This window comes from Pteropus vampyrus, unplaced genomic scaffold (assembly GCF_000151845.1).
Source record: "Pteropus vampyrus isolate Shadow unplaced genomic scaffold, Pvam_2.0 Scaffold1, whole genome shotgun sequence".
Classification (NCBI taxonomy): Eukaryota; Metazoa; Chordata; class Mammalia; order Chiroptera; family Pteropodidae; genus Pteropus; species Pteropus vampyrus.
This window is the reverse complement of record NW_011888782.1, coordinates 16,129,335-16,153,250: the sequence shown is the minus strand read 5'-3', so window position 1 is coordinate 16,153,250 and position 23,916 is coordinate 16,129,335. Positions and strand designations below refer to the sequence as shown.

The 23,916-nt window shown below is 33.0% G+C and overlaps 1 protein-coding gene across 1 annotated transcript in view; it reads right to left on the bottom strand.

Annotated features, from left to right (window-relative positions):
* Nucleotides 1-5,544: 5,544 nt before the first annotated feature.
* Nucleotides 5,545-23,916, bottom strand: part of STT3B (STT3B, catalytic subunit of the oligosaccharyltransferase complex) — a 90,680-nt gene continuing 72,308 nt past the window's right edge. Inside the window, exons 7-16 of the mRNA XM_011361012.2 lie at nucleotides 23,247-23,393; nucleotides 22,254-22,302; nucleotides 20,814-20,968; nucleotides 18,663-18,874; nucleotides 17,147-17,334; nucleotides 16,089-16,260; nucleotides 15,051-15,224; nucleotides 12,783-12,896; nucleotides 10,619-10,831; nucleotides 5,545-7,079 (exon numbers count right to left, since the gene is read on the bottom strand). Of these exons, the coding sequence (XP_011359314.1) occupies nucleotides 6,999-7,079; nucleotides 10,619-10,831; nucleotides 12,783-12,896; nucleotides 15,051-15,224; nucleotides 16,089-16,260; nucleotides 17,147-17,334; nucleotides 18,663-18,874; nucleotides 20,814-20,968; nucleotides 22,254-22,302; nucleotides 23,247-23,393 (1,505 nt within the window). The 3' untranslated portion in view covers nucleotides 5,545-6,998. The remainder of the gene's footprint in view (nucleotides 7,080-10,618; nucleotides 10,832-12,782; nucleotides 12,897-15,050; nucleotides 15,225-16,088; nucleotides 16,261-17,146; nucleotides 17,335-18,662; nucleotides 18,875-20,813; nucleotides 20,969-22,253; nucleotides 22,303-23,246; nucleotides 23,394-23,916) is intronic.

Sequence of the window (23,916 nt, the reverse complement as noted above, 5' to 3'; positions counted from 1 at the left end):
TACAAAACTAATATGGCATGTCATCTGCAATTGAAAAAAAAATAAAAAATTTCATAAGGATAATTACTATGCTTTGAATAAATTTATATTCATACTTTAAAAAAGATGGAATACTGCCATCACTCCAGAACCTCCCTACTTACCCATTCCTAATTAAAGCTTCCATTATTCTCCCCCTAGCCCGTCAACTTTGTGGGTAATCACATCCTGCTTTACTTTATAACTTTTATACTATGTATACTTTTCTAAACAATGTATTAGTTTTGCCTGTTTTTGAACTGTATATAAATGGAACCGTGTTATTCCACCCAAATGTAGTTCATTCGTTTTCCTTCTATACTATTCCATTATACGAACATATTGCTATGAATTTATCTTAGCTGTTTTTGAGAGAGTTAGAACTGTTGAGACTGTATCTTCACCTGCAATCAGCTAATGTTGAACAGTTTTTCAGAATGATTTTAACAGTTTAAGTTCCCACTGGCGATGTATGAGAATGTTTTTGTACATCCATCCTAACACTTACTTGCACGTTTTAGCTAACAGGGTAGGTATGTTCCTTTTTATATATTTGCCATTTAGATTTCTTCTGTTAGGACTAATCAAACCTTGTGTGTCTTTTCCTAAGAGTTGTTTACATATTCTGGATATTAATCCTATGTCAGTCGTAGGTTGGGTCACCATACATCTTCATTTGCTCAAAATACATAGTGTATGCCTGCAGTCTCAGAGTAAATATTAAAAAGCCATTGAACAAAGATATAGAAGTCATATTACATAATCTCAAGACTTACTGAAAACCTAGTTAATCAAGACAATATAGTATTGCTATGAGGATACACATAGATTCATGGAACAGAATAGAGAAATCAGAAATAGATTAACACATTTTGACCAGTTTTCTACAGTAGCGTCAATTAAATGGGAGAAATAATCTTTTCAACAAAGTGTTGGCTAAAATAAAACTCATGCTTTGAGCCATATACAAAAATAAACTCAATAGATTACAGACCTAAAAATTAATTCTACATAGACCAAAGATATGAAATGGTAAATTTTCCACGGACATAGGTCTCTATATTCCTTTAAACCATAAAAACAAACAAACAAAAACAAATATTCCTTTAAACCATAAAAACAAACAAACAAACCAAAACAAAACAAAACAAAAACAAAAAAAACACCAGAACAAATCAGACTAGAGTGGGGGAAGATAAATCTCAAGATAAGGAAAATGAACTCGATGGATGGGTTTAATATCAGATAGCTATAAATGATAAGTAAGTCTGGAGAAAATACAAAATAAAAAGGCAAAAGGAGAGAAATACAGCCAACAAAGGTCTATTTATGTTTAATCAGTCTTAGAAGGGGCAGAGAGAGAGAATGGGGCAGAAGCGATATTTAAAGGGATGACAGAATTTAAACTAATGAAAACCAACAAGCTAACAAAGTTAAAAGCTCAACAAATCTAAAGTAGGATACCTTAGAAGACATTTTAAGAATGCTAACACTTATTAATCAGACAAAATAGGGTCTAATAAAAAGCATTGCTGAAAATAAAGTCCAATATTTCCAAAAAATAAAAAAAAATTAAAAAAATCATTTACCTGAAAAGTCCCAAATGTATACATACCTAATAATATGGGTTCAAAATATATATAAAGAAAAAAATGACAGTTCAAGGAGGAATAGGCAAATCTATAAGAGTATATGATTAGAGTACATCCTCAGCAAGTAACAGAACAAGCCTCAGGGTTATGGAGATACACACAGCTAGATCACAGAGCAAATTTTTAAAGGATTACACTCAGCATCTGAGTACAATGCAATTAAGATAGAAACTGATACTAAAAAGATAACCAAAAAGCTACCATATTTGAAAATTAAGCAATGTACATTAAAAAACCCATGGTTCAAACAATTATAATGGGATTTAAAATATGAATTAAACTGAATGACAGTTCACATCAAAACCTGTGAGACAAAGTATGCTAGGAGTAAATATATAACTTAAATTCATATCTTAGGAAAAGAAAAAATCCACACAAGTTAAAAACACCTCTCCTCCACAGAAGGACATTAACACAAGTTAAGGGAGGCGGGGGAATGCAAGCTGGTCTTTGAAAAAAAGTCTAACAAAATTGATAAAAACAAAGAAAATCAGGAACAAAACAGAGAAGAGACAAACAGGGAGGCAAGAAGAAAAAAATTCTCAGGCACAAACACTACATCAGTATGAAATCTTCAGACCCTGAAATGACTAAGTGATATTAGCAACAATTTTACTTTAATTTGAAAATTTAGATGAAATGTACAAATTCCTTTAAAAATACAACTTACCAAAACTGACATAATGAATAGAAAAACCAAACAATCTTGTGTCTATAAAATAATTGAATCTGTAATTAAAAATCTTTGCACAAAGAAAAATCTAGGCCCAAATGGTTTATACCAGCCAATTCTATCAAACATTGATCATTATTCCAGGAACACAAACTTAGTTTACACTGTGCAACAGTCTAATTCACTGTATTAACAGAATAAAGGAGAAAACCCCCAGAATTATGTTAATGGAAAAAACACTTGATAAAACAACTTTCATGACAAAAAGTCATAGCAAACTGGGAAAAATATGTTCTCAATCAAAAATATCTACAGTAAACATACTTAAAAGAGAAATATCAAAAATTTCCCATGAGAGAAATGACAAGGATATCTTTTCTATGTAGCATCATAGTGAATGTCTTAACTAGTGTAGCAAAAGCAAGAAAATTAAATGTCTATTAGAAACAAAACTGCCATTCTCCAATTATGATGGCATATTTATAATAAAAAATAATCTGAATTATGAGAATGAGTTTAATTGTTGAATATAATTTCAACATATAAAATCAAACTATATACTGATATTTGGAAAATATGACTATCAAAAATAACACATACCTTGTAATAGCACCTATGAAAATGTGCAAGACCTATTTAAAAAATATAAAACAAGTTAAAGATGACCTAGACCTATATAAATCTAAGCATATACCATGTTCATAGATAGACATCTCAATTATTTCAAAGGAGCAAATTTTCTCCAAATAGTTTCAATGCCCAATTGAAAGCCCAAAAAGACTTCTTTTTGGTGTTACTGACAACTTAGTTCTAAAATTTATGAGAACGCAAAGGGCCATAAACAGCCAAGTTTAAACAAGGTGGGGATGGGAGAGAGACTTGCTTTACCATATCTTAATTATCTTCAGCAGACAAAGGTGAGCACTCTATGGAATATAAGAGTCAAGAAATAGGCTCATATGGACACTTGGTGTACTATAAAAGGAGTACTGCACAGCTGTAGGAGAATGGTCTTTTCAATAAATGTTACATTGACAATTAGGTATACACATGCAAAAAAAAAATAAAAAATATCATAATCAACAAATGAATTCCTAAGCTAAGTATAAAATATAAAACAATAAAATTTCTAGAAAAGAATACAAGAGACTATCTTCACACCTCAGGTTAGGAAAAGAATTTTTAAATGGCAAAAAAAGCTACAGGCATACAAAAGATTGAAAAATAAGACATTAAATTAATGAATTCGTAGGCATTTTAAAACAATGAAGGGCTTATATATAGGACATATAAAGAACTACTAACATTTTTTAAAAAACTAACAGAAAAATGGACTAGGACTAAAATCTTATTAAAAGGGGGTTTCCAAATATCCAATCTCATTGGTAACCTGGGAAAAGCAAATTAAACACAATGAAAATCATTATTCACCCAACAGACAAAGGCTGATAAGGATGTGGGAGTCACAAAAACCTTCATACCCACCTAGCAATTCTTCATTAGGTAAATACCCACAAAAATGCATACGTATAAGCTCCAAGAGAGATAGATGTCAAAGAATATTCCTATAGCATTATTTGTAATATCCTCAAACTGCAAACAATGTAAACATACATCAATAGAATGGGTTGAGGATGAAGGAGGAGGAGGGATGGGAGAGGGTGAGACACAACATGTAAGCGAATGAGTACTATATTTTAATGAAAATTACTGCTGCCTATGATATTCTGAATGAATTTCACACAAACACTGAAACTAGATACAAAAAAATATATACTTTGATTCAATTTATTTGTTGAAAGAATAGCTGCAATTAAACATGTTTGGAGAAAAATACTTAAGTATTAAAACCAGAAATCTATTACCTTAAAAGCAAGGACAGAGATTATCTTCTGGAGGGGGAAGTGGGACAAGCCACTGACTGGGAGGGAGAATGAAGAAGCTTCTGGAATACTGGCACTGTTCTGTTCTCTGGTATACATTTTTGTGTTCTGTGTTACATTTCACAGTTTACAAGAAAGGTTTAAAATAAACAGTAGACATTTCTTTACTGGTTGCTCTGTCTCAATTTCCTGAGTCTCAACTGCAGACTGCAATTGAGTTCTACACTTATCCATTATTCCACCTACCTCAATTGAGTATTACGGGCAGCAAAGCAGATTTCTGACAAAACCCGCCTGCCATCAAGCAGCAGCAGTTGCAGGAAGAAGAGAATTCTGGAGCTTGGTTGCACAACAATGTGAATGTACTCAACACTACTGAGCTGTACATTTTAAAATGGTTAAGATGTAAATTTTGCTATATATCACCACAGTTAAAAAAAAGTAGCTCTGGATTTCATGATCTTATGGCCTCTCAGCTATGTAAACAGTAATATTCTATAAATGCTGGCCTCTTGGTCATGGCCTAGGGACTCAAGGTAACAATGTAAGTTTGAAAACTGAATTTTATCTTTGGACTTGTCTTACTGCCTAATTTATACTACAAAGCAATTCTAAGATGTGGAACAAAAACTAAAGCTATGTAGTCTAAAAGTTGGAGGTCTTGATCTTTAATACCTCCCTCTGTGATGTACAGTGTTAGTGATCATACATGAAATAAATTTAGAGATCTAAAGGCTATTCTGAGCCAATTATCATATATTCCAATATACATTAAACTACTATAATTTTGCTTTTATGCTACAATAGTCACAAATGTTGCTATAATATGGTGTTTTACTGAGACAACCTACTGAACCAAAATGGTATTCTCTAAAACTGAGAAAGGTTGAGAGTTCATTCCTGCCCTTAATGAGGAAATTCTACAGTGAAAACCTAATTAAATATCAGAACTTTCTGAAGTAGGGCTTTTGTTACAGCCCTATCCTCCTTTAAATGGAGACAAAATTCCTATGTGGCTAGGTGTTTTCCCTGTCACTAACCCATAAAAAGTAAGAAATTTTCAGTCTACAGTGAAAAGAAGGCAAAACAAAATAACAGGTCTGAGTTAACTAATCTCGCATCTCTTTTCTACACATATTCTCTAAAACCCTTGTAAAAGTGACCAAGGACAGATGTGTTCAGTAACTCCTCTGAAAAAATATTTGTAAAAGACAACACACTTAACACAAAATCTGAATTAACTTTATTTTCCCTACAGTCAACAACTTCTGAATTTTAAAGCAATAAAGTAAAATAAAATCCCCCAAATGACAAGGTATCAGAAATCCAGATTTAGTTACACTTTATTATTTGTGAAAATGTTCAGCCATTTTATTGGTCTGTAAAAGAACCATCATCAGGGTCAAAAATGAATTCTATAAATCAAAGAATATTCTACACTTTGGAAAAGAAAATCAGCAGTAACATTCTCACTGAATATTGTAAATTACACTTTTCTTCATAAAAGGTACATACTATTCTGTATTCTGCACTTTTCCACCAAAAGCAGTGGTGTAAGTTATGCTTGTTTATATATAAAAAAAAAGTTACATCTTGTGGCAGGAAAAAACCTTTCTCTTTCACTTTTACTAAACAACTGGAGAAAATTTTCAAGTCTATATAAAGTTGCCTATAAGGTGGAAAGTGAACGTGTTCAATCTCCATTTATATTTTAGTGCATTTTTGACAACTGTCACATTTTTAATAAAAGTAAGAAAATGCATATAGCATTAAAGAGTGTTTCATCAAATGCTGAAGGGATTTAAAAAATTTGGAGCAGAGGACAAAATCACTGTGATGGACGAAAATGTTATAAAATGAGAGAAGTCCAGGCAAACTTTACAAATCCTTTGTCATTTTAAAGAGTCACAGAAAATGAACTTTGGACACCTGTTCACTTTAAGGGTTTTTTCCTCAATCTTTTACATGTAAACACAGTGCTAACTTCAGTACTAAGATACAAACCCCATCCTGGTAAGCAACATTCTGTGCAGTTGCCATGATTTCCAAAGGATATAAATTTAGCCCTTGAATGAACACGTATGATATCTGCTCTTAAGTACCTGGTGAAAACAACTGCTAACAGCAGCAATAATGTGTCAACATAAAAAACTATTAAAATCAATTAGTTACTAGAGGTTCATCTTTGAAACAGCAGCTTCTTAGAGCAAACAGTAAGCAACAGAAAATGTACATTTGATGAAACATTCTTTGCACTGGAGAAACATGAAAATAAATATAATTCAAAGAAGTATAATTATGTTTCTAATACCTCTTTCTCAGACCTGTAGTAGTTTACTGGTTCAAGAAGCTCACATCACATTGTCATTTGTAATTTATATATTGCTATTTGGATAATTCAAATAAAATGCAGGTCTTGTAAAAGAATAAAAACATTGACAAGTATGCATGTGCCTGGGACCAAATTAGAGGGTTCTTTGGTGCAATTAGTCCAAATTCTCAGATTTGAAGGATAATATGTACCAATAAAAAAATCTGCTGTTAGACATTTACAGCAGTGCTCTGTCTTGCTTCACATTACAAATCGAAAACAGCTGTTCTCAATAAGCCAATTTTATTTTTTAAATCAGGCATTGCCAGAAAATATTGTACATTAACCTGGACCAGTGATGGTTCTGTACCCTCTGTTGCTGTGAAACATGACATGAGCTAAAGGCAAAGACCGGTTCTCACAAGGACAACTGCTTCAAGTTAGGAACCAGAACAGTGTATTTAAACAGTCTTCTTAGATATTTTCTTGCCTTTCTTAAAAATGAGCTTATTTTTAATGTAGCCACGCTTCCTTTTCGTAGTCTAAAAAGAAAACAGAACACATGGTGTTAGTGTAGGTTTCCTACAGATTAAAATAAATACATACACACACACACACACACACACACGCGCGCGCGCGCGCACACACACGCGCGCGCACCCGCACGCGCACCCGCACCCGCACGCGCGATTTACTGCACTGTGATGAAGACTGTCTTAGTAAGCCCTTAGCTCTTCCTATGGCTGGACTCCACTACCTTGTTCTATGCTGAGTATGCTGAGATCCAAGATAAACTGGACTAGGTCCTTAGCTTTAAGATGAAATGACTACCAGAGCATTACTCAAATGCATATCACATCGATCAGGTGAATGAATCCCCACCTCCTCTCTCAACCACTAAATGCTTAGTTGTAATAATTACATTTCCAGGCATGATAGAATACAACACTAAACTAAGGAATCAGAATATGTTAATGTTGTTCCTGGTTTAGCCTCCAAGAAGTGGCTGTGCATCAGAAATACAAATTAACTTAGTAACTTTTGGAACCCCAGTTTTCTTATCTGTAAAATGAGGATGATAGTACCTATGTCAAAAATGAAAGAAAAACAGTTACTGGGCACCTTCTCCAATTTAGGTAGGAAAATAAGCAATTAAAAGAAAGAAAGACCAAACACTCAGAAATAAACCCATATTCCTTGAGTTTCACAATTTTTAAAATAACACATTTTTCTTAATACTTCAGAATCCCAAACACTTTCAACAGATGTTTTCTAGTATAAAAAAACTACAAATGCGGTGGCAGAAATTACTGCAAAAATGTTTGCCATGTTAGAAACCTACAAGATAAATCATAACACATGTGTCTATGCACATAGCACATTGGCATATGTATCTGCCAATGTGATATTTGCTTTTTCTAATACCTGTGTCAGAAATAAGTAATTTTTGGAAATAAGTAATTTAATACACCATTAAAGCACTGGGTTAGCAGAGGCTGAAGACTTAAGAGACTGACCACTCAATTCAATTTTTACATTTAAATACAACTCTTAGAGGAGGTTTCAGAAACAGAATAAATCAAGTATCATATACATTTATTTAAGGTGTTCGGCTTAAAACAATTTATAATTTTTTTTCTAACAGGGACAAGAACACAAGGCAAAATGCAATCCTTTTTAAGGTTACAAAAATTAGCTGCTCCTAACTTGTTCACAATGTGTTACTTTATGATTAACTTATTAAAGTAAAAAGTATCAGAGGGTGCAATTAAAAAAAATTCAAATCACGTCAAGGAGTTAATTTATCATCATTATACAGATTTCTAACATGAAACCTTTTCTAGAGATCATGTAAAATGCCCCAGGTCTATCCAAGGTATGTAACTAGACCCTCAAGGTGTTTTTCTCTGTGGGCAGTAAGCCAGGCCCAAAGTCTTTTTTGCAGCCCTAGTGCCTCAGCCATGTCAGCTTTGCAGTGGCGGGAAAACTAGAATGACAGCTGTACTCATATCCCCCATGCCCAAAGTAAAAACCAGATGGAGAGGGGAAAGTAAACAAAAAGCATTCCTCTACTGCTAGCACAAAAAAGAGAATATAAAGCCATCAACACCAGACATTCAAAATCCATATTGTTGGCTACTAGAATATGTTTTGGGCATACGAAACGGACTTTAAAAATAATTTTTATTTATCCACTCACTTATTCATTTTGGAGGAAATGATGGGAACACAAAAGAGGTCAGATTAAGAAAATTCATTATAATCAGTTAGACAAGTTTAATGGCTTTGTTTTTCAGAAAAAGTAGACCTTAACTAGGCTTAGATGTTTTAGGAGTAACTGGCCTTGAGACTAGCTAGTAGCATTTTCTTTGACTACTACACTGATGTGACTCACCAGCTTCTCCTACCACATGCCTGAGAAACCAGATCATTTGATCTATCATTTGATGTAAAGACTGGCAAGTGAAATTTTATATGACCAACAAAATGAGTGTCAGCTGCATGTGACATTTAAATACAGTAGTCTAGCTATGGTAACCTGTATCTGGCACATAAATTATTCATTTAAAAAGTTTCTGTTTATATATCATATGGTTAATACTCAGCACTTTTATAGTGCAAACTGAAATTACCTGTATTCTGAATATATTTGAAGTATAGTTTAAGTAACGTAAAGGGATAATTGCTTCAATGATTTAAAATACAATCGTCCATTATTATTGTTTTAGTTAACCCTCAGTATGAAAATATCAAATAAAAACTCCAGAAATAAACAATTCATAAGTTTTAAATTTTGTGCCACTCTGAGTAGTGTGACAAAATCTTGTGCTATCTATCTGCTCTGTCCTGCTCAAAATGTGAATCATTCTTTTGTCTAGAGTCTCTGCACTATATACACTCTTGTCCCTGCCTGGCCTATTAGTCACTTCGCAGCCGTCTTGGTTATCAGATCAACTGCCATGGTAGGTATTGCAGTGCTTGTGTTCAAATAACAACCTTCATTTTACTTAATAATGGCCCCAAAGTGCAAGAGTAGTGATCTGATAATTTGTGCCAAAGACAACCCTTGTAAAGTGCTTCCTTAAGTGAAAAGGTATGTATGAATAGGAAAAAACAGCTTATATATAGGGTTTCGTATTATCTGCAGTTTCAAGCATCTACTGGGGGTCTTGATACATATCCCCCAAGTACAAGGGGAGATTACTGTAATTGATGTGAGCAATATAAACTGAAGCACCTTTAAAGACTTAAGACTAAAAAACAAGTCTAATAATAATTAGTATTGTAAGGGTAGTAAGTAGTACCTTAAAATACACTTAATATTTCATATATGAGGGGTCATTATTTCCCATCTCCCACAGAAGGCAATCTATACAAATATACCTTTTTAGTAGTTTTTTGTAGCAAAGATTGGATCTATTTGGCTTAAGTGAGCAACAATGACCTCCAATAATAATATACTTCTATCTTATTAAAGATTTGTACAAAAGGACTGCAATTGTCTTATCATAATTCCTGTCTACAAGCTTTGACGTGATAATTATATTTAAAAATAATTATCTTAAGATAAATGATTTTTTTGATTCTGGACTCAACCAACTCAAACTTATTTTTTATTCAATGATTAATAAAGCACTATTATACTAAGAAAAGAACATGAAAGTGCAATAAAAATTTGCTTTGACTAAAAGATAAGGAATGAATCACAGCTGTATTACTTTAGTGTTTGGCATTTTTATTTTCACTTTTACTTTGAGTTCAGAAAGTGATGGCCACAGACACATCTTACTTTACAAATAAGTCTTACTAATGAGAATGGCACAAACAAAAGCCAGAACACCTCTAGAAAATCTCAGTTTGATTCACTGACAACCACTATGCTATCCAGAAAAAATTGCTGTTTGGGATATCTGAAGTGGTCAGTTGGAAAGCAGGCTATCTTGATAATTTACTCTGCATATAAGCCATAGTCTTTATAGACCTGGCAAATGGAAATTTATTAGCAATTTCGGTAATTATTTTTCAGATCAACCAACCCTGAGTTAGCCTTTTACAGACATGACTTCAACTTGACACCAACCTTCTTTGATAAATACTTCTGTTTCGGGAAAATGTTGGTGACTCGAGGTTTGTGGTCTAGTGTCTCCCTGTTATCAGGTGCTTTCACTTTATATATCCTTACAAGCCAGTGTTCTGATGTAAAGGCTTCTTCCAAATGCTTGAATTTAATGTCCTTGTTTCCAATCTCTGCATTACGTGTTCGATCAAAACCTGGGGGTGTACGAAAATCCAGCTGCAAAAGTGACAGTATTGGATGTTAACTATATTGTAGATCATTCGGTATTAGAAGGTAGTGTTATCATCAAATAAAACTCTCCCCCTTTAAACTCGAAAAATAGAACCAGAGTAATATACTGTAACAGTACTCATATGCTAACCAGATAGGAAGAAATCAGGATGAGAGACAATAAATATATCACAATTAGAATTTCACTGAACCCTCAGAGTGAATGAGAAGCCTGCAGGCATTTAAAAAAAAGAGCAAAATGAAATCCATTAAAACTCTTTTTATAGGTATATAGAAGAACACACAGAAGAGACTTCTTTTCTGTCCCTGGGTTTTGCACTATATATTCTCTCCTGAAAGTTCTTCATTCAGCTCTTTTCTATGGCTGGCTCTTTCCTTTGGTCTCAGCCCAAATATCATCTCTTCAGGGAAATATTTTCTTGAGATTGGTGGTTGAGAAGTCTCCTCCACTGTTTCCTTACCTTTTACTCTTTCTTGTTCATTGCTAAAGTTTTTTTATTTTGAAAATTACCTGTATCCTCCACCAGGATGTAAGCTGCATATATGACTTTACCTTATTCAGAGTGTGGCTTTATCTCCCCAGTGTTATTTGTTCCATAAATGCCTAAGTAAGTAGTGATACTACATCCTGAAAGTGGGAACTACAAAGGAAGTTTAAAAAGTCAAACCAAGGGAGGATTTATGAGGAATGAAGAGGAAAAACTGGAGTTGGGGGAGATTCTAAGAAATTCTCAGACAAGTTTATATTGACACACAGAGCATAAGGGAATTCAACTTTAAAGCAAAACTAAATCTGCTCTAATGAGAGAATTACTTGTTTTTGCATATCTACACAACAGAAAGTTATATTTCATGTCTTAAACGTATGTTATTCTTGAGTAGAGAAGACATCAAAATGAAAGTATGCTAGAAGCACGGCTTAAAACTGTTGATAAAAAAAACTCCTTTGATGCTATCATTAGTGAACATAGAAACTAATCTTTGATCCATTTCCTGAGGTAGCTAATTATTATGGTTTAAGTGCTTTTTCCTTAGCATGAATTTAGAGACCAGGCAGTGGCCTTCAGAAGAAATCAGAGCACAAGCAAAAACCTAAATTTAGTAGTAAAATTACTGTCTGTTTTTTAAAAGCCACCTGCAGAGTAATTCCAAATTAATAGTGATGAACATTATGCTGATCCCTGGTGTTTGTATAAAATTATAAAAGCAATTTTTCCTCTGCCTTCTAGTATTAACTTAACCAGAACACAATATGGAATAGGCAGTTTTCACTGCAATTTTGGTGTGAACGTTTAATTGTGTATCACAGTCATGCAATCTAAAAGCCATAAAAAGCCTCAGAAATTAAGTTATCAGTCCTATCCATTATATAGACAAGGAAAAAAAAAAAAAACAAGTCCAGGGAGGATGTGTCTTATTCAAGGGTTACATGACCTGACAGAGCCAGATTTAAAACATAAGTGTTATGACAGTAAGTACACTCTAATTTTCTAGGAAATTCTGACCTAGACAGTGCTAGCTCTCTGTGGTAATGAACAGAGATAGAGTGAATATCTAAAGTGTCTATATAATTAAACTCTTAAATTTCAGGCTTTTCCCACCAAGCACACTGTTGCCTAAGCTGGAAGACCTCTTACCTAGAAAACAATGTTTTCAAAAAAGCATGAGGCCAAAAGGTGGGATGTCGAGCAAAGGTTGGACTTGAGCCTAATATTAATTACTGTCTTAGAAAGAAATCCTTGGTCTAGAATTTTCATAATTTTTCACATAGAAGTTTCAGAAATCTAAATTTAATAGGCACGTGAGAGAATCTTTAGATAAAAACATTTTTCTTACAGCACAACAAAAGAATCATTATCCTGTTTTCTAGATGCAAACAAGACTACTTGAAAATATTGCTTTAAATAAAGATTATAGGAAAACTTATGTAACTAACCTGCATTTCTCCAAATCTGTAATATGACATTTTATACATAAGGCAATTCAACAAAGTGGGGGATCCTGCTTTGTCTACACGGAATTCTCCTTGTGGGGTGAAGTAGTCACTTTCCTGCAAGAAAGAAACCACAAGTTTCTGTGTCACTTCAATTTAACATATTCAAAGCTACAGATTCCCCTTTACATTTCCCCATAAAGACTAGCTTTTAGGGTATCTTCATAAAGCCATATTTAGTTACATATCAAAAAAATATTGTATCAGGTTATTAATTTATAAATTTAATGTAATCTCTAAAAAAAAATCTCCACAAAACTATCATGGGTGTTTTTTAAAGATGAATCTAGAAATCATTTATAAAAAGTAAGAAGAGCATTTACGAAAACACAGAAAAAGAACAATACTCTTTGTTGGAGTTAGGGAAGGCAATTAAATCTAGCAGATTTTAAGCATGACATAAAACCTCTATAATTTAAAAAGTATGGTACCAACACCATGTTTTTAATACCAGGTTTCGTTTTCTCCAACTTCCCCATCCTCATCCTCACCTCAATTACTTCTTTTCAGTGTTTTCTTAAATGTTTTATTTTTCTATGTGAATTCTAAAATTAGTTCTTTAGTTGGGGAGGAGGGAATTTAGAAAACTCCTGAATTTTTACTCATATCTCATCAAATTCATAAATTAACCTAAGAGGACCAATTTGGCACTATAAACAGAAATTCCTTTTCTAGAAATTTACCCCACAAGAATACTTGTACATGGGTAAAATAACTAGTGTAGAAAGCTATCTGAGAAAATAATAAGTGATTACTATGGGCTTTTTTTTTTTAAATACTGTATATTCCTTTATACTTTACTTTTTGAACCATGCGATTATATTACCTATTTACAAAGTTTAAAAATAGTACATTTAAAAAGCAAAGAAATTTAGAATTTTCATATAAATGTTCAAAGCATGTATCTGGATCTATCATACTTTACAATTTTAATACTGCTAAAGCAAATGCATAAATGAAAATCACATACTGGGGAAATTAAGATTAACTTAAGGAAATAATGTTTATTAATCATAGCAAGGAAAAATGTCACAGTATTTACATTTGAACAGGAAATTTGGGGCTTTACTGTATTTCATCCCTGTCACATGATACACATGCACACATTCTTCCTAAATGTCCTTTTATTCTGGATCAGGGGTGAATCTTACTCTCATCTTTCGTGCCTTTATCATGTAAACCACAATGTTAGGTGCCCCTCCTTTAGGAGCTCACAACTTGAGTAGAAGAGATATGACAGAATCTACCTACAAAACAGGTAGAATGTGATTTGATGATGAGTACAGACATGGATGTACCAGCGAAAGCTTCTGGAGAGGGAACAAATCTGTGGTAGGGAAGGTACCCCAAGAGAAGAGAAGAGTACGGACACCATGTGTCAGATGAATCAAGGAAAGAAACCACAGAGCAAGTTTCACAGACCAGAGTAGATTGACAGAGTAGAAAAAGTTGGTAGAGGAACAAGAGGTCGGCAAAGGAAAGCAACGTTATTAAGGAGTTTGCATTCCGAGCTAAGGAGTTTAGATTTTATACCACTGCCTCATTATAGGGATTATTATGTACCAGTCACTAGGATGAGGCTTCATCTACTTTATTACAAAGTCTCAAAACAGCACTACAAATGAATTATTCCTGGCATTCTCATCAGTGATAATCTGTCACTGCCTTAATTACCATTATCACAACAGAACCTAGACTAGAACAAGACTTAGTGCTCAAAAGTATATAATGCTGAACGGCCAAAAATACCTTGCCCATAGCACCAAGCTGACAGTGGCAAAGTTTTAGTTCTAACTCATGTCTGTCTGGTTTCAAGGCCCTTTTCCTTAATTTATTGAACACTTTTAAGTTACAAAATGACATAATCAATGCCATGTTAGTTTGGGAGAGGGAACAAAGATAGCAATTTCAAGGTTACTGTCCTAATTCAAGTTTAGAATCATAAGGATCAGTAACAAAGTGGAAGCAATGGAAATGGAAAGAAATGGCAGAAGTGAGACGCTGTGAAGGAGTCAAAGCAAGAGTCCTCATAAGGGATTGCTTCGGAGAGAACAGAAGTATCAGGTATGAGTTTCAAAAATGTTTAACTGAGAAAATGCTTACAGTATTTTTAATAAATAGTAAAGTCAGAGTAAGAGACTTATCTAGGACACAGAATGATGCAGTCAGCACGATAAAAGAATTACTTGGATACTGAGCTGAGGTTCTTACCCGAATGTCTTTTGGATGTTCCCCTTCAGCTATCCGAACCATCCAGAGAAACTTGTTGATGTCATCACCAGAATAGCCAATAACCCCTCCAAAAATAACCAAAACATAATCTACATCCAGACTCCTCATGATTTTATAGGCTGCTGTTTCATTTGAAGACATAGCTTTTCCCACCTACAGAATAAAAGAATGAGAATATGTGTACTTAGTCCCAGAATATGCTAAAAATAAAAATGTGCATTTTTACTTAAGATGGAATGCATCTCAAGAATAGGATTTACTTGGAATTTTTATGGAAATGGTTTACTATTAATTCAACAAATTTACTGAGATTTATAAGCACCTACCTGACTATAACCAATTATAGCAGAAATGTGAAAATCAGAATACATGTTCTAATATTTTGTTAATTAAGTTTCATAAAATTAACATTTTAATGTAAAAGCAGGCAAGCTTAAAAGAAACAATTTCTCATAACCTCAGGGCCAGGGATGACCAGCTATCTAGCCAGCACAAATATTTTTCGCTTCAGTCTACCAAACATCTGATGATTAGCTACAAACTAATACAAATAAAACTCATTTGGTTAACACCCTTATCTATTTAAAATCTTTAAAGAACAGAGAAGTGATTACCTTAATTTATGTAAATGACTTATAGAGTGAACATAATTTGTGGGTCCATAAAATAAGTTGCATTTGCTTTAATATTTGCAAATAATTTTCTTAATTTATAAAACAAAATACAAGTCAAATTTAATGTTTTAAAAGTTTGATTCTGCTTAATTCTCTAATTAAATATATCATGAGACTTGCCAGAAATAATTCTGAATGATACTTAAATATCATTCTTAAAAACAAAATAAATATGCATATCTTGAACTCACTTTATTAAATGAATGTATAAAGAGGACTTTTGAGAATTCAGCAAGGAAAGAGTATTTTCACCTACATTTTTCCTACTTAATCACAGGTGAAGCTTGATTGCTAAGTAGTAAATAAAGATTTGTAATTTTGATCTTGTTTATCGAATTCTTACCAGTGCTATGTGGCTGTTATTCCAAGTGTTATTATCCACCAAAGTAGTTCTATTAGCCATTCCAGCTATCTGATATCCATAATCCCACCAAGACATCACTCGGGCATGTTCATCTGTATTTTGCCTTAGCCAAAAGTAAGCTTCTCTAAAATCATCTAAGATATTCCTGGTGCTGAAAAGAATCATAATATTCTTTTAAATGAGATCTATAAATGTAAATAAGGGTAACTTAAAATCTCGAGGTGCCAAGCCACTGAATAATTTCACATTTTAAGGATGACAGTTAAAATCTCAACAACTGGACTCAACAGAGAGCTAGACTAATACTTCTTAAACTTTAATATGCATACAAATCACCTAAATATCTGGTAAAAAAGCAGATTCTGGTTTAGTAGTTCTGGGAGGGGCCTGATATTTTGCAAGTCTAAAAAGCATCCAAGTGAAGCAGAAGCTGGGATGGGGCGGGAGGTGAGGGTGGGAGAAGGAGAGGCAATATATAAATCAGTTGTTCTTAAATTTTAGCTGCATCATAATCACATGGAAGGCTTATTAAACCACAGATTGCTGAGGCCCCCAGGTTTCTGATTCAATAGGCTTAGTTGGGGTTAAGAATTTTTACTTCTAACAAGCTTCCTGGTAATGATGTTGCTGTACAAAAAGGTCCTTGAATAATTTTCCTTATAGTTATAGCACTAATGAGATGTCATAGGAACTTAACTCTTACTCGATTAGCCTATGGTAAAGCTGGTTTCGGTATATGTTGTTTTTAAATCACAGAACCTCTTTATGATGTTAAGTGAGAACTTATTGCATATCCAAGGACCACTCTTTGAGAAAAACTTATGTTATGTATGCAAAGATATCCTAAATAAGAGCATGAAATACTATGACTGCTACCCATCTCTACCAAAGGGTGTGGGTGGCGGGGGACAGAACAAAAGAAAACACAGTAAATTCAAATGCAGAGCATCACAAACATTCTATCTTTGAATTCCAACTTTTCAGACAGAAAAAAAGGGTAGGTGTAAAATCTTTTTGTAGCCAAGTTATTTTCTTACCCATCATGATTGTAAGAGGCCAGGACCACACTTGGACTGGAGTAGGCATTGCTTGTGACCCAGGTACAGTGGACTGCAAACATCATCAACAGCATCAGCATCAACATGGTGACAATGCTTTTTATATTGGGACCTAATCCCTCTTCAGTTTTTTCCTGTTCAGTTACATGTTTCCTCACTTTACCTGCCTGAAGGTACAATAAACTGGTTAGACAAATTCATCATTTGCATTTGACTTGCTTCATTAAGATACTCAAGGGGAAAAGTTGGGAGAATGTTAATCTATCAATTTAACTCTTTGAGAATGAAAATGTATAACCATTAGGTATTCTTGTGTGAGTGATACAATAGTTTCTAAAAATTATGAAGGTAGATTTTAAAGTCAAATGTGAATGAGAAGGTTTCCTGGGACTATACTCAATCCAGGAACTGGTCACAGAGCAAAATATCTCTAGTGAGAAGCTGCTTTCAAACCCAGTTGTTCTTATGTTTTACTTAAATAAAAGGAGATAACCAAATGGCCCCAATCTGGCAACCTTTTCTTATAAAATTTGAATTCCTCATCCTGAAAATGATACTGTCCATCTATAATCCAGACCATGCAGAACTTTAGTATAGGACAAAGACTGCATTATCAGAATCAATCTTAGATTTTCCAAACCCCCAAACCAAGACTTGTTAAGATTATATTTTTGACACCAACGAAAAATCCCACCAAAACAAGGAGAAAGAACAGAAGAAAGTCATAAGTTCTAAACTGCAATGCTAGTTTAGAAACCACACAACAGAACATAACCACAAACACAAAAGCAAGTATGTGCTTTATTAACACCAATCTGTAAGAATTATATTGGACTTATAGTAAGGAAAGACAGAATTCAATGTTGATACTTATAATGGAAAGTTTCATTGCTTATTGGTATTTTAAAACCTAGTTAATATTCAAATAAAGTTTAATATGTCATCTAAGACAAGTGCTCTAATTCTTACAAGTCTTTTTCACACTTGCACCAAATATAATCTTGCTGTTACCTGAGAGGTTAAAAGTAAATTACATTATATTGGCCAGTCACCTACTGAGCTAACAAACTGGAGGCTTTCTTTTTTTTAAAGACATTTTATTCCTTTTATTTTACTATTCAATCAACCAAATATTTAAAATGTTCACACTGAATATGGACTGTAAGGATAAGCACTTGTGCACATGGTTTCAAAAGAGTTTATAGCGTTCAATTTTATGTTTTAGTAGAGTATCAGGTTTTTGCTCTCAAAGAGAAATTTTAGATAAAATCTGACCAAAAAGAAATGAGAATTCCTTCTATGACTACATTCTATTTTCTTATTATGAGCTAAAAGATCAGGATTTAAATTTTGAGGCAAACAATTGAGACCAATTAGAAATGTCACAGTTTGTCTAAATCCTTGCTTAATCACATTTCTTAAAATGTATAGTTCTTACTGTGGCGGAAAAATAAAGCACATAAAAATTTTAAAGGCCTTACTTTAGATTCCCCACCTTATCATACAAATTTCCTGGGTTTCTTTTGTCATCCTCATCACTGCTGTCCTCCACAGGTGGGTTTTCCCTTTTCATGTCATCCCCCAAATAGTGCTCAAAAACATTTGAGAAGGCAATTGCAGACAGCATACAGACTACCGGAGTCAAAGTCAACATCAGCCGCACCATCACTCCAGCAAAGTAGACAGCACTGATTGCATACAGAGCAACTGCAAAGACAAGCTCTCTTATAATACTTCAGAAAAGAAAATGTTCACAGGAAACTGCATATTTAATACCACATTATAAACCAAGTCTAAAAGCAGATAAACATCTCATAAAAAAGCTAATTGTTTTTAAATTGCTAATACTGACCAACTGAAGTAAGTCATATTTAGAAATTATAACTAATGTTGACTAAATATTACACGTCAACAGTTTAGAAAAATGTATCATGATACAAATTTAATTAGTTATGGGGAATGAGACAATTCATTATTTGTCAACAGCATCACATATTAGAAAACATACAGCTAATGGATGAAAATATTTGGTGAATTATATTATCAGGCACAGCAAGTTTATAGAATCAAATAAAGTCTATGAAAAGTTAGTGCCAATATCTGGCATAAAGCCTGCTCTAAAGAAAGAATGAGATGAGAAGAAAGAAGAAAAAAATTTCTTAGACAAAGGAGGAACGTATAAAGTTGCTGTAAAGAGACTTAAAAAATATTTTTTGAAAGTAATTTCCAACAGCCAAAGCCTTCCACATAATGTGCTAACCACAGGAAAGGCTCTACCATTTCTGGCTGTAGGCTATATGACTTTATAAAGTCAGTGAGTCATTTGAGTTCCTATCTCATTTGACGTTAATTTAAAATTTATTTTCCTGACTAAATACATTAATTATACCATGTTAACTATATAGCTCACTGAATTTTTATATATGCACACACCTGTGTAATTACCACCCATATCAAAATAGAGAACATTTGGATTTTTAAAGCATTAATTTAGTTTCCCTATTCTTTAACTTCATAGAAAATCATATAAAAACGTTTTCTTTTGTATGGCTTTTTAATTTGCCCATGTTATTCTTTTATTAATTGCTGCGTTATATTCTATTATACAATTATGTCAAAATTTATCTGTTCTACTGCTGATAGACTTTGGATGTTTCTTTTTAGGGGCTATCATGGATAAAGTTGCTATGTGCATTCTTAAGCATGTCCTTTGTTGGACATATGCACTCAGTTCTCTTGGGTATATACCTAGGATTGGGATTGCTGCGTCATGAGGCAGGCAATATGTTTAGGCTAAATCTTTCTGGATGATGCAATATTAACATGGCCTTCTTCAGAGACACTGATCAATATAAACTAGAGAAGAATGTCATCTTCTGTTTAGAACTCATGCAGGTGCTATTTTTTTTCTCTCCTGACTTCACTTTGGAATAGTAACTTGAATGTCAGTAACTTGAATGTCACTCATGGTCTAGGCCCCATACTTGTACAAGTTGAAGTCCTAGTACTACAAATTATTTACTTGTGTAATGATTCATGATCCTTTTTTTTTCCTTCAGGTTTTATTACATGCAAAATACCCCCAGCATACTTTTTGTGATAAGTGAATCATGCTTTGGTATCTGCTTATTTTGTTAATTTATATTTTGAATGTCGGATCCTAAACATCTGCCTTTAAAATAATTTGTATTTCTAAGTCTTGTTAGTTGAAAATATACACAAATCAGTGAAGAAGGTGTTTAAAGGTGATTCTTATTCCATTACAAAATGTACTTTGCACTGAAATTTCGATGATAGATACCCCTGCGAACTTCTTCACACTTAATCAGATGTAACTTAGAAAGTTCAGTCAAGACTATAGAGTAAACAAAGTTATAATTTCCAATTCTCAGCTACAAACTAAACAGCATTAACCTCTCAGAAAATGTAATAAACTGAATGAAAATTTTACATACCAGTTCTAAGTTAGAATAGTTAATATATATAATGCAAATTCGCTAGATTTTTCCTAACATTTATGCAAAATAAGGGAGGAAAAATATCTTGACTATATAGTCATGCAAAGAACAAAACTTCAAAGTGAAGTTTTGATCTCAATAACAAAAATTATTGTTCTAAATCAAAGTATTTATTAAAAATCTCTTACCAAATACTCTTTCATCGTTGATATTTTTAATGCAGAACCACAGGCCTGCTGGGAAGGTACACACAAGAATGTGTAGATCAAAGAAGAAAGAAACCCAAGTCGTAGGTTGATGCTCAGACACTGATGCAATAATTGGAATATGTATTTTTGCATACCTAGTATTTAAAAAGTTAATATTATTTAAAATTAAATGATAAAACAGTTCTTCATAGATGAAAATATTTTCTTTAACTGTAGATACAGTTCCTAGTTCTCGTTCCAACGTAACATGCTATATTGGGAATAAATCTAGTCCACATTGATAAAACTAAAACTAATATGCCATCCCTAAAATTGAATTATTTAAGACCATTTATAATATAAAAATGTTGGCTCTGACTTTTAATACAAAAATCTTTCCTCAAACGAGAATGTTTCTGCAGTTTAACTTAGAATCTCCTATGTTTGCATCAACAAGTTTCATTACTTTTTGCACTTATTACTAGCAGAAATACCTTGTCTAGTAAGATATATTACCACAATGCTTTTCTCATTAGCAAGGCAATGGCACAGAAGTAGGTAGAGAAATGGAAAAGACAGGACACATCATTTCTAAAATGCCCTGAGATTCCAAAGCAGTCTATTAAAGTTTAAAAATCAAGAATCAGTATGACTGACAAATACTTAACCTAGTAATTTAACCTAATCAAAGTAACTGTCTACAACTAGAGTTTCCCCTCAAAATCTCTGGTGATCCGCTAGCTGGTCTTCAAGTGTGTGTCCAAAATTTAGTTGCGGTCATTCATGCATAATTTTCATATGCCCTTCAATTAGACCTGGGCATGAACCCTTTTGGTATCACATCAAATGACAGGCCCAATCAAGGGTAAATTATCATCAACAGATATTTTCTTTAGAAAAGCATCTTAGAGACCAAAAGGTTTTACTGAACTAGTTGTTTAATTTAAAACCAAATTTTTAAAATAATTCATTTAATAACAGCACTCTTAAAAACACGCACATTCCCTAGTATATTTAATGCATTAAAAATATCAAACTTAAGATAACATGGCATTAGAAAAAAGTCAAATTTTTTTCTTTACATTTACAGCATATGGCTTTATAACATAGCACCTAGCCTTAATGATTAAAAGTTAAATATTACTAACTGATAGAAACTTTGAATACATTTGTAAAAATAAAAATCGATCATTAAAGTTGTACAAATGTTTCCTAAAATGTTTTGACGAATAAAACTAAAGAAGTTGTCCATGTCATATTACATATCATACTAATGGTGCATTCATTATAACAAAGAATAAAAGGGATTCAACATTTGCTAAACTAGTATACAGTAGATACTTTAGAAATGTTGCCAAAGTACTGACAGAGATACTGACAATATAAGAACAGAGGAAAAAGGATATTTTAATATGAGGGCAAATAACTCATTGCACTTACCCAGTGTCCCACAATGAATAAAACCTGCCACTCCATGGTGCGATGTAACCTTGAAAGGAAAAATGTAGAGGAAATTAATATGCCTTTTATTATTTTTGTTTTACTGGTTTTATGTTTACTGATTATTACGGATTAATTTAACCTACTACTAAAAGAATTTCAGGGTTGTTTTTGTAGGTGACAATATATTTCGCAGGGCTGGCAGTCAGATAAAATAAGGTTAATGACCAAATAAAAACAAATTTCCATGGAGACCAAATAAAAACAAATTTCCAGAGAAACATGACAAGCTGATAGATAAAATAGTAGGAAGTTTTCCAATTCTCCCTTAAACTTCTAGTTAACTAGTAATAAAGCTAAGATAGTAAAATAGCATTGGATAATTTTTAAAAGGAGGTGTCATTTAAATGATCTAAGCCAGGATGCCAAATTCAGATAAATTACGAAGATTATTTTAAACATTTATGCCTTTTACTCGTAACAATTAATTCTTTGTAATTTTATGACCTAGGCTGGTATATGAACAGATGGAATACCTTTAGAAAGAGTTTGACTTGTTCTAGGGACTAGTGAAGTTAGGATCAGAAAGAAACTTAGAATCCAGAAGTGGACTGAAACTGATTTGGTAAACTGTTTAAAAGGAAAGAGAGAACTTATGCACACACAAGAGGATAAACATGGAGTAGGTTAAGAACAGAAGCTTTGAGTTTTATGTAGTGTGGGACTATTCATCTATCAAGAGAAAGATAACTGAAAGTGCATTCAGCAGATCCTGAAGCAGCAAAATTAAGATATACTCACGAAAAAAGTCACAATTTGCAGTGCTATTCAGATTTTGGAAACTGTGACTATCATTTTCATATTGTTTGTAAAGAATACAACTGCAGTATTTGATCTTCTAAGATAAATGGAACATGTACAAAAGTTGTAAAAGAATGACCTTTCTGAATAATCTAGAGACAGGATTCACATCTTACAAGTGATGACACTCACCTGTATAAGTCAAATAGATGACACTAAGGAACACAACACCTGCAGCTACTGATACACCCAAAAAGAAAAGGGTCTGGAACTCTTGTTTTGTTAATCGATCTCTCAGATACTGCAAGAATGCATAAGCTTGTAGTAATGCAAAAACACCTAAAGAAAAAGGTCATATAAATAATCAACAAAGCACTTCTCAAAGGACATTTAAAAATGTTAATTTGGAAGAGATTCTTAGAAAATCCTGTACTATGTATATCAAAGACTAACCATTTCATCTAACCAACATTTCCTTTATCAAATGACAGTTAACCAATTAATATGTCTAAAAATTGCTATACATTTTTTTTGAAATGATCAGACTCTCCATACATGGATCAGGGAAGAAAAATCCCATTTCAATAACTGGAGCCTATTCACATTAAATTCTTCCCTTTGTCCCATATTTTAGTGACATGTTTTCTAGGGGGTAAAAAAATAAAAATGTTATTAAAAAACAATCCTAAGATTTACCGAAGGATACAAATGACTTAGATCAGAAGAATTCTGATAGTTACTGTTTATAGTTGAGTAATGAAATGTGACATTAATTACACACTTATATAAGATTCTAAATTAGTAGATATAAGGGTGAGTGTTAAGATAAAATTAAAACAGTAACAGTGAAAATATTTAATTG